Below are 12369 nucleotides of genomic sequence, written 5' to 3'. Positions count from 1 at the left end.
ACAGGTTAACACAATCAAAACAAACCCAAAATTTGTTCCAAATGAACCCAAAAGAAGATATTTTGAAGAATGTTTCAGCTACTTTTGTCCTGGCAATGACTGGGATCCAAAAGAACACTGAACCAGTTTCTTTAAGTCTATATTGGACTCCACTGATTTTCATCATACAGTATGTGACCCTGGATCACAAAACCAGACATACAGTAAGTAGAAGTATATTTATAGCAATAGCCAAAAAAGATTGTATGGGTCAATATCATACTTTTTTTAATGGCAAAAATCATTACTATATTAAGCAAATATCATATTACATGAAGATATTATGTAAATTTCCTACCGTAAATATATTAAAACTTAATTTTTCATTAGTAATATGCATTGCTGAGGACTTCATTTGGACAGCTTTAAAGACAATTTTCTCAATATTTTGATTTTTTTTCAAATTCAAATAGTTTTATCTCAGCCAAATAGTGTTTGGAAAGCTTATTTATTCAGCTTTTGGACATACAGGTTGGGAACAGAATAATGTTCAGCACATGACGACAGTATTTTCATTTTTGGTGAACTATCCCTTTATGACATCACTGAATTCAATCATATGGTGGTCACGTGGTGCAAAACCAACAGTCTCATAGAATGACAGAGACCAGTCAAATTTTTTTAATGTGATGTGAGAAAAATGTACTAAATAATATTATTAAATTCTGGTTAGTGAATAAGCACAGTCCTTCATCCAAGACTTTAAGACTTAGCTACAGTATGTTATTCACTATAAGGCATTTAATAATAAATACAATGGAAAAGACAAATGTTTGTTTTCTGTTATCCAGCATGTGATAATCTTGTGTTTTATGGAAAACATGAGCATTAGCCAAATATGATCTCCTACAGGGTTAGTATAAATATATATATATATATATATATATATATATATATATATATATATATATATATATATATATATATATATATATATATATATACACACACTAGGGGTGGTTAATCTGTCTGATTTCCCGATTCGATTCGATTACGATTATTGAAGTCCCGATTCGATTACAGTCGATTTTCGATTATTAACGATTCTCGATTAACGATTATTGATTTTCCATTTCACAACAGTAAGTAGTAAACAAACTGTGTAAATCATTACTAATAAATGGTAGAAACAAACCGAATGCATGTAGCGGTTGGGATTTTCAGTTTACTAAATGCAGCAGGCACTCTGATTCCATGTATGGGGCACATATATATTATTCATATGACACACAAACACAAGTAGACAAGACCTTTTTAGTTCAAAATCTATGCCCCGTGTCACATCGCCTCTGCTTCTGCTATGAGCAGCGCGGACAGATCTGCCTCGCGCACGCGCCGAGTGTGCACAGCTCGGACTACTGTCAGGGTCATTGCGACTCCCCACCTTGCCTCCTAACTGTCCTATGAATACTTCGACCTCGTCTAACATATCCAGAGGCATTAGACAAAGTCTCCACTACAATACTGTCACCGTGATTGCGGAGAGGTGCGGTCAGAAGACAAATATACAGGTCTAGCGCGGTAAAAATCTCCCGCTTGGTCCCCGCAACACTAACACGCCTGCTAATTTCGCAATGAACACTCCGACCCTTGCAAACATTGTTCACACCTCTGACATTTGGCAAAGGACCATTTACATTGGGCAAAGGATTCACCGTTTGTGCTTGGTGTACTTTCACTTTCAATATCACTGTCATCTTCTGAATACAGATATTCCCCTTCAGAATCAGTGTCCGCGAATAGAAGTCCCAACACTTCATTGCGGGTTTATTGAAGCTTTATTGATGCCATTAGATAATAATAAAAATAATAATGATAATAATAATAATCTAATGCCAATACTCGCTGACGTTGACAACATGGTCAGATAAAATGGCTCACTCTCACACTTGCTCCGCTTTTTTTCGCACTGATTCAATGCGCTCTCGAATATTTTGTTAAGGAGCATTACGTTATTTTGAGTCAGAGATTAAGTATTACATGTCTGCTATCTGGTGCAGGGGAGGTCGCGAGAAATTTGACACCCTATTTGACAAAATCGGCCGGTTTTATTCAGTGCCGCATCTTGTCGAGTAAACTCGACCATGGCGCCAAGAGGGTTAGAGCTCCTGCCATGAAAACCAAAATAAATCCACACGCTTGCTTTGAGCCCAGATGGAGCTGGGTGGTTCGGCTGGTTGCTCGCTCCTGGTTTTTCCATTTTACACACCTGTTCTGGCTGCTTGCTAACTGGAACTGGGCGCGTTCGTGACGTTCAACTCCCGGTATAATTTTTTTTACAAAATAAAATAATGCAAAAAAACTAAAAATAAAAAATAATCGATTTTTGAAAATGTAATAATTGATTCATACTCGTCCATAACATACTCGCGATTAATCAATAATCGATTTTTTTCACCACCCCTAATACACACACACACACACACACACACACATATATATATATATATATATATATATATATATATATATATATATATATATATATATATATATATATAAATACATATATAAAAACCATTGCAATCTGTATCATGTCAAATAATCATATGGGTTTAACAGAAGGGATATTATCAATGATAATTGTGTATAGTAAAAAACAAGTGCTTTGAATATGTGACATGATGCGTTTGTTTTAGGTTCAACACAACTGTTCAAAGAAACCTGCAGGTATCCAATTTAAACAAATGAATCTGGTTGGAAAAAAAGACACCAAACCAAAGAACACAATTAATCAAATCTGTCAAAAGACCCAAAGCAACTCAAATACAGTAAAGGCAGCTTTGACAAAAGCTTGACTTCACAGCACCAAGCACGTCATCGCGACAGATTGTACTGTGTAAAAAGCCATGAAAAGTCTGTTTACATGCACTTTTCATACTCTTCCATGGTGGGCAGCATTCACATGATGTCATCTGTCAGAATCATTGGCGATAATATTTTCATCAACTTTCCCAGTGTTTTGATTTCCCTAAAACAACAGAAACCGCATGAACATGACCGGTTTTATTGTGCTGGCATAACTAACATTAACTAATAGATTTTTTTTAATAACCTGCCGTCCACCACACAAAGACAAGTGCTAGATATAAAGCTAAAGTACCTGGAGAAGCATTGTGTGTGCATGACATAATATTAGGTCTGAACTTGTGGAGCTTAAATGGGCTTTTCATGGCACGCTGTAGCACACCAACTCTCATTGATTACATTCGCTCTTCAGCTGGATTTAATAAAAGTGTTCATCTCTCAGTCTGACCGTAAAATCTGAGCTCATAAAGCCATGTCTACCTTTTTGTAGGTTTGCTGAGATCACAGAAGGTTGATTAAAACAATAAAAAAATAAAAATAAGAATGAAAAAAGAGCTAAAACTAATAAAGTCTCTTAATTAGCCCCAGGAGAGTGCGTCGTGGTTCTGGGTTTTACAAGTTGGATGAAACATGAGCAAACAGGCGTTTAGTAACTAACACAGTCCTTGTAGTTTATTAAGATTGTTTAAAGCTCAAAATTCTCTCAAGAGTCTCTTACAGTCTTTTAATCTTTTGGAAAAAGTATAAATTAACTTAAGTAGTTTTAATAGTAGAGATCAACCGAAACCGCTTGTTTATAACCGCTATTACAGTTATTTTTTAATTGCATTTTTTCAATTGTGTTGAAACACAATCACAAAATATCCTTTTCACTACACAAAATAAGTGTTTCATCTATACTATGAATGTTTAATTCACAGTAGGGCTGGGCGATATAACGAATATTAGCGATAATATCGGAATAATTTTGACGACGATGTAAAATTTGAAAATATCGTGAACATCGAATATTTGAAATTCAAGCATACTTTCCCAAAAGAACGTGCAAAATATGGGCTGAAATATGTGCCACCAGAAACTGAATTTGAATTGCTAAAGTTGAATAATTAATTTGAATAATTTGAAAGTGAATTGTTTAATTTGAATCATTGCATTGAAAAACTATATAAACTATAATTACTATAATTTTAAATTGTATTTATTCAAAAACTGAATCTGAATTGTAGTCCAATAAAATGTGTCCAATAAAATTTGATCCTCACTGAAAATTTAACTCTCTATATATCTTCACATTCACTTCTCACAATTCAGATTCAGTTCTCAAATTCAATTTCGAGTTACTGAGACAGACATCTGGGTGATTGGAGGATGAAGGATGAGCAATCGAGCACAGATCATTAGCGCATAGGACTCCTCTTGGGTCAATCAGCACCTGTTTTGGAGTATAGTACGTACCCGCCATGAAACAAGAAGTGCTTGCCTTGCCGACCAGGGGGGCAGGGTTTCATATTTTTTTGAAGCATCCCTGGGCACCGCCTTTGTGCTAGCGGACCCCTACCTGCTGTTAGCATTCCATTCACTCCCTTTCATTTTGGCGTCACTTTGACAGCGAATAACTTTATATCTGAGGCGTTTAAAGACTCCATTTGTCCATTCATTATTTCTAAAGAGACAAGAAAATGTATAAAAGGCCCCATTACCTTGTATCCTATGTTGTGGCCCCCTAGAAACAGTTTTTGTAAAAATAGGCTAACAATTGCATCATAACCTGCGACTCTCTGTCGCACAGTAGAGAAATTACTGTAGGAGGAGAAGCTCGCAGCCAATCATTTACTGTCTATGAGGCTATCGGGGGGACGTGGAGGCATGAAGTCAAGGGAGAAGCCCATAGAGAGTCCGTAAAAGCAACGGGACAAAATTATTCAACAACATCTGCAAGATTCGGTGGGTGATTCAGATTTCTCTTGGAACAGCGATTAGAAGACTTACAATTGGCAAACAGGTTGCCCACGTGACATCTACGTCATCAACATCGAGTCTGCGCAGTTTGCTCAATCCCAGGAAAGTGCGTGCTACTAATTGATTTCACTTGTCTCCGTTGAATCCTATGGGGTAGCTGTGTCCATTTCTTTTACTGTCTATGTTGCTGACTGACTTGACCACCATGGATCCTGTGTCATGAGAAATCGATTAGGACCCCGAGTGATCCCATTGGCTCAATGAACATTTAATGGGTATTATTTTTTGGCGCCTGATTACAATTCCTGCAAAATCGCGTTTTTATTTTTGTCGTTTGAACTTTGCTACAATGACCATTAATGTCTTTTAAATTACATGTTTCATAGGCTAGTATATAGCTGATGCTATAGGTTGTGAAATCAAACATTTCTCGTTGTTTTTATTTTTATTTTTGTTTAATGTTACTCGTGTACCAGCATATATATATATATATATATATATATACAGTATATATGTGTGTGTGTGTGTAAATTTACACTATTAATCTACATGATATAATATCGCAATTGCTTGTGCAGAACCATGTTATTGTTATATTATATAAAGTACTATATTATATTGTGTAACACTAATATTATATTGATTTTACATAAAGTATGCCAGTTTGTCTTTGATTATTAAAGTTTTCATTTGATTGTCCGCCGGTTCCCGTCTCCTTCTTCCCGATAATTATGGAGTTTTTATTGTTACACAATTATAATATAATAACTCTACAGAGTTTTTTTTTTTTTTTTTTTGCATATAAATGTTCAAGCTATATGCACACTGTCAATGTAAGACATTTATAAATTTTTCGAAATACATAACATTTCAAAGAATCTTTACAGAAAGACACTGTTGTGTATGGCAGATACTGCTTTTTGTGATCAGCCTCAAAAATCCCGATCGGAGCACCCCTAACTAAAACTGCTATTTGTGAACATACAGCAAGACACAAAAGGAAAGGAATTTATCAGAGATTAATCAGAAGAAGGGAGACCGATGAAATCAAACATAAACACAATTTAATTGCAGAAATCAAAGAACATCAGGTTTAACATAAGCATCATTTGTCAAACCCACCTGCTTGTACAGGAACCTATTGCCAATTTTAAAGAATTTAGAAATGAATTCAGTCCAATATACATTTGTTTGTGGTGATGATGGCATCCTCTAGCCTTCTCCCAAGATTGCTGGAACTAATTGCCCTCACATCTGCCACAAATTTGTTAAACATGTGTTTGGTCAAAACAGTAAGAACGGCTGAGGTGCTTCATGCAACAATCACTATCCAGTGTTTAACGTGTGTGTGCGTTCACACTGGTTCAGCCCTCATGTTTGGAAAAACAGCAGTTGTGTGATTTAAACAGGCGGGGTTGTCAAAATAGTTCATTGCTGAAGTACCTGAACCTGCTCGTTTATACAGTAAAACTTGAAACAACAGCGGCTCCCAGAGGGAAACACTGAACATCAAACATATTGATAAAACAACATTTCCTATGTCTGAGAGAAAGTTTATATTTCAATCACTTATTTTAAGATCACATCTTAGATCACATTTTTTTTAAAGTTAGACTAGATTTACCATTTAACATTGCAAAAAAATATATTCAAACATTCAAATTAGCAACAGTAATGGCCAGTCAGGCACCTTGTAACGCGCTATTCTCAAGAAGTGTGAACAAACGAACATAATACTCTGTTAGGTACAATAATTAGATAAATTAATTACATTTTGACGTCTTACCTGTCAACAGCATCCCAGAGCCGCTCTCCTCATCTGGTGCTTCAGTTGGACCGCTGTTCAGGACGGAGGTTTTTACAAGAGTAAATAAAACAGCTGTCCACAGTACTGATGCGAGCATCATTTCTGCCTAATTTATAAAGCCAAAAGACGGGCACTGTGGTTGTTCATCGCATTTTAATTGCTAAGAGGTTAATGAGAACCGTCTGAGGACGTTACTAATGTAGTGGCGCCTGTCTACCGTTGAAGTTTGACCGCTTTACCGACGCGCCTCAACGTCACTGTGCTCACCTTGGGAACACCGAGCGCTTGCGTTGCCGCCGAACACCTTCATCACCAGTACAGTATTTGCTCGAGGGGCTCCGCCCACACCCTCGCCACAGGCCAATGAAAAGCAGCATCTCAAGTCTCATTAACATCTCAGTGCTCGAGGAGGACTGTGCTTTCTTTTACTGTATGGGACTGTGCAGGATCATAGTAATTATGAAATAATCAAATAATGAAATTAAAAATTAAAAAAAGTTAAAATAATCATAATACGCCACTTAATAATATAAAAATAACATAAGTTATGATATAGACTATATTACATATGACAATATACACATACGAGCGCGTGCTGAAGTGTTTTAGTGCAAACATGTTCGACTTGTGCTTTAGCTTATGTACAAATCTAGTTGAAATGTATGAATTATGAAATTACTTGTTATTCTTCATTTATAAGTCAATCTAAATAAAAATATCTGCTGGCAAATAAGTATATATATATATATATTTAACAATTAATATTAACAATCTAAAATATATTCATCTAAATATTATTATTATTTAGACATTAGGCTGATGATACACAGGGCAACTTTTTTGGGCAAAAAGTTGCCCAGTGTATCTTTTTTGTTGTTGTTGTCTTTTGCATTTTATATGTTCAGCTTTTTCCATGACACAAACATTTTGTATTACCCCAAAAAAAAAAAAAAAAAGATTAAATGAAGGCAACAATTTAAAAAAAAGTTTTATTTCCATATATCTCTCAATTCAGTGATGCATTTTCATACAAAATGTAAATGGTAGAAATGAGACTGATAAGAGTCAATGAGCGGAAATATATGTCATCATAGATCGATCATCAGATCACAGGAGTGAGGCATCTGTCGTCTCTGTGCATCGCTCCACTGTTTTCAACATCTCTTACATCAAACTGAGAAGAGAAGGGTCTTCTAATTTTCTCCCAGAAATCCAGGGCTAAGTGTATCAAAGATTCTTTCTAAAAAAAAAAAAAATCACCAGCCAATTAACTCCTCACAGAAAAACATGGATGAAGGTATAAAATTTCCTACATGCACATACATATGACATCATAACATGCAAACATGACATCATCCAAAGAGATTAGCCTCAGGCCAGTTGGACAAAGTGTACAGCACACTGACACAAACTAGTGCTGTAATAAATTTGGCACCTGGCATATATATGTGTGTGTGCATTTTTTTCTGTTTTTATTTACTTTTTTTAAAAGAGGAAAGGTGATGTCTAAATAAAGGGAAGCCAAAGATCTATTAGGTTCACAACACTCATCTCCATCCCAAAACGGAAATGTTGGCCAAAAGTACTGTAGTTCACTAAGACATCACATACTGTAAAAAAATAAAGAAATCAAATGTCTTTACATTAACCTTTCTTTTAGCGACAGGTTGCGTAACACAACATCAATTCCCAACCTATAGTGCAACCAGTGGGCTACAAATACCATTATATTAATTTTTATACTTTCAGAGGGCACATCAATATCAAGCACAATCAGCAATGCATCTGCATTAAAATCTGGCATTTTTAGGTGAGCTAATCTACACATCCTGTATATATAAAGATCTCTGTGAAGCAATGAATTGGTCCCATTGGTACTAAAGCTAGTTTGTGTTGAGTGCAGGTAAAGCTACAGGATGAGGAGCAGTCCTAAAGTGTCATTTTGTTGCATAGCCCCACAGTACTTCAACAGTCAACCTTTTCCCTGCATTTAGGTTATAAAGCGCAACAGTCGAGTTTCACGGGTAAAAATTCCATTCATTTTCTCCATAGCAACATTCTTAAGCAAAAATTCCTGGTAAAGAACTAATGTACCACTCATAATCCTGTGAAAAGATTTGCCAATCATGAAAATCGTGCAAGATATGATTCATTTATTTAGTTTTGTTCCAGTAGCTTTATTACCTAGCAAGTTTTATTTTTGTACACTGTTTTGCCTTAAATACATTTCTGCTTGAAATTCCCATAAAGACAATGAATGGTAAAACACTTCCAGAAGCAAGACCGTAGAAAACAGACAGCCACTGTTGCGCTCTATTGCAGGCTCACCCTAAAAATACCACCATGTAATAAACTCTTCAGACAGAAAAGACACAGCTTAAGTCGACAAACTGAAGACATGGGCAGGATCAGAGAATAATCCATATTCTAAATAAATCGACCTTAATTTAACTCTCATCAAAAACATTACAATATCTTACTACACTCTTAAAAATAAAGATGCTTAAAAGGTTCTTCACAGCGATGCCATAGAAGAACCAAGCAGTTAAAGGTTCTTTAAGGAACCATCTCTTTCTAACCTTCTTTCGCCACAAGGAACCTTTAAACAGAAAGGCTCTTAAATGTTAAAGGTTCTTCATGGAGCCATTTAGACAAAAAAGGTTCTTCTATGGCATCGTGAAGCACCTTTAATTGCGAGAAAACAACATATTCTCTATTTCAGATAGTTTGCACTGAATCTTTTGTGATTAATAGATAAAAGAGAAAATGGACAAAGTGCTTCAAATCTGTCTCACCATCTTTCTCAATTACTGAAAAAGAAAGACATGAGCTCATGATATGCCCTCTGGAAACAACACTGACATCAACAGCAACCAACAAACACAACCTTTCAGTCATCTATAACTCAACTGCATTACCTTTATAATATACAGTAGCATCTACAGTATCTCCCCCTGAATCATTTCAGTAACACACTCAGAAAAGACAGACATCATCAACATCCACCTAAACTTTACAACACTACAGTCTTTGTTTTGTGCAATCTCTTTCCTTAAACCCATGCTCAAGTACATCTAAGAAACAAATATCAGTGACATTTAACCTACAGCGTACAGAATCTCTTCATTGCCTTTTTAGGCCAAATGCTTTGTAATGCATCACGCACCAATGTGGCAATAAAATCTCAAAGTTTAGGCACTTGGTATCTTACCCCTTGAGAGTAAGACAAGGATTAGACCTTACGTAATGTCCAGATACACTTGGATCATTTACAAGGTACAAAATGGAACACTGTGAAAAGATATTCAATCTACTGCAGTCTGATAGAAAAGTGAGTTTAATTTGGCCTTTTTTCAGTAGGTGGGAGCACACCGTCTGTTCCACTCAAGCTAGAGAAAGTAGTAGAATTACTGCAGCACAAACCTTAAGGTTGTGTGTCCACCAAATAGTTTTTAGCCACTGAAAATGCCAGCAACTCTTTTGAAAATTCCCAGTTGAGTGATTTGGAGGTGCAGCATTTAGCAGCTTACCTGGTAGACCCAAGACGACTAAAATGTTACTCACACAAGTCATTTTTTTTCATGTTAATGTTGTAATCTGTGGGTGTCAGACAATGGTTATTCAATTATTATACAAGTAGAATGTGATGGTTGGTTGGTGTTGTATTTGTCCTGCCCATCCTCTAATGGAAATAGAATGTTAACGTAAAAAGTAACAGTGATGCATGCTACATTTTACCCAAAGATGAACACTGTTCAACTCTCAACAACAAGAAACACTGAGCTTGGAACAGACGCCTGCTGCCACGTCACACTAAAACGTGGTGCTTCCACTGCGAACAATTGAAATTATATGCTCCATTCAGAAAAAAAACTAAACGTTTTTGGTGGACACACTGCCAAAATCCCTAGAAATAACTTTTCAGTCATTGTGTCCTGTGCAAAAAGAACCTCTCAACAATCTCAACAAATCTCAACATCTAAAGGTCTAACTTTTTCCACACAACTGTTTTCACCATAGCTTGTGTTTTTGGGGGTCTGAGGTCTCGATCACAATCACAGCTGATGTGACCATCTCCCTGCATGTGACCCTTGTGGAATCAGCCCTAATGAAATTAACAGAGGTGGGGAGAGCCACTTGAGGCTAAACTATTCAGTTTGAAACCTATCAAGACCTCCAAGTTCTTTCCATCTGTGCCGCAACTTTCACAAACAGTAGCAAGGACGTCTGTAAACAAGAGAAGAACACCTTTATAAAACCATATTGGCTCAAGCTGATGTTAAACAGTTGTAATAGTGTAAACTGCAGACAGAACTCTTGTTTCCCTCCAAAACTTGGCTCCTCCTCTTAGGGCAAAGATGATAAAACTCACGCTAGATTGAATCATGCTAACACCAGTCATCTCTCTCAGTCTCCTGGTAGCTTCCAGATGCTCTACCGCCCGACCCAGGCGCCATGTTTACTCCGAGGGAATAGTGATAACCGTTGGGAACTCCGCTCTGGCTGCGCGACAGCAGCGTGGAAGTGTGGGTCGCACCTGATGAAGTGTGGGCGATGGAGGCTGCAGTCCTAGGGGAGCGGCCTGTGCCGTACGTGCTCAAGGCATCGTGGAAGTCATCCGATTCAGACAAGTGCGAGTCTTGCTGGGGGGGACCTAAGTTGGGGTCAGAGCCGATACGAGTGACAGGCACGGGAGTTTGGCGGTGGGTGCTACCACTGAGTAGGGCGTCGTGCTCTGACAGGCCACGACTAAGGCGAGTGGGGCAGGGCCCTGTAGACTGGACAGTGTTGAGCTGGACTGGAGAGGAGTTGGCAGTCTTGTAGGCAACAGCGGGCCGAGGGGTAAGGGGCGTTTGTGGGAGCTGTCTACGCCCGCGGCAGGGTGTGCTAGTGCCTGAGGTATGAACGATTGAAGTTCCTTTAGCAGTGTTAACTCCCTGAAACACAATGGAGAGAAGAGAAAGAGTAAGTCATTACCACACAGCAAAGTGCAGAAGCTAGAGCGACTGAGGGAATCCACCGGACCTGTTTAAGCCTGTTTGGGTCATGGGGTTCTCCTGGCGATGTGGATCTGCTAGGCCCGGCGGACACGCTGTGGCCTTGTTCATGGCTGCCGTAGCGGTCGCAAGAGTAGTATCGCTGCTTCCTTTCCACCGCTGAGGATGAATGGTGCTTCCTCTCGTGAGAACGGCCGCGGTCTCGCTCCCGCGCTCGTTCCCTAGGCAGTGGCTCAGTGTTTGGATCTGCTGTTGTATATAAAAATACATCACACATATTAATCAGCCATGTCCTATTCACAGCTAAATTGTGCAATTTTTTTTTTTTTTTGACGTTCAAATATGATGTTCTGTGGCTCTTTTAAACCTTTCTTGTTTTAGTGTTGTGACAGGCTCAACATAGCAACAGTGGCGTGAGAAAGTTAAAGTGGGACTGTCAGTGAAACAAATGAGCGGGATCGGTTTGCCCAACAAATGGAAGACAGAGAGGGGTACTTAAAAATCAATCATTATTTTTGTGGTTGTTTTGTGATTTAAGTAGTGCAAAAATTACAACAATTTAAATAAAAATAATTTACTATATCTATTAAATGACATATACAATCTACTGTTCAAAATATAAAAAATATATTTTTAATTTTTTTGGAGCAAAAAGTCTTTTATGATCACCAAGGTTTTATGTATTATATATAAAACTGTAATACTCTAAAATATTATTACAATTTAAAATAATCATATTCTATTTTAATATATTTTAAA

The 12369-nt window shown here is 37.3% G+C and overlaps 2 protein-coding genes across 4 annotated transcripts in view; both read right to left on the bottom strand.

Moving 5' to 3' along the window:
- LOC113038797 (collagen alpha-1(I) chain) overlaps positions 1-6914 on the bottom strand; it is a 62579-nt gene extending 55665 nt beyond the window's left edge. Inside the window, exon 1 of the mRNA XM_026196465.1 lies at positions 6593-6914. Within this exon, the coding sequence (XP_026052250.1) occupies positions 6593-6713 (121 nt within the window). The 5' untranslated portion in view covers positions 6714-6914. The remainder of the gene's footprint in view (positions 1-6592) is intronic.
- A 699-nt stretch (positions 6915-7613) lies between these two features.
- The window catches only part of LOC113038792 (voltage-dependent N-type calcium channel subunit alpha-1B-like), an 82355-nt gene continuing 77599 nt past the window's right edge, over positions 7614-12369 (bottom strand). For 2 of the 3 annotated variants that reach the window (XM_026196449.1, XM_026196450.1), the window contains 2 exons: positions 11639-11859; positions 7614-11550 (listed from right to left, as the gene is read on the bottom strand). In XM_026196449.1, coding sequence (XP_026052234.1) covers positions 11002-11550; positions 11639-11859 — 770 coding nt within the window. In that variant the 3' untranslated portion in view covers positions 7614-11001. The remainder of the gene's footprint in view (positions 11551-11638; positions 11860-12369) is intronic. The other variant, XM_026196448.1, reaches the window with a different exon arrangement.

The sequence above is a fragment of the Carassius auratus genome, chromosome 21 (assembly GCF_003368295.1).
Source record: "Carassius auratus strain Wakin chromosome 21, ASM336829v1, whole genome shotgun sequence".
In the NCBI taxonomy this organism is placed as follows: Eukaryota; Metazoa; Chordata; class Actinopteri; order Cypriniformes; family Cyprinidae; genus Carassius; species Carassius auratus.
This window is presented reverse-complemented; position numbering and strand designations above follow the sequence as displayed.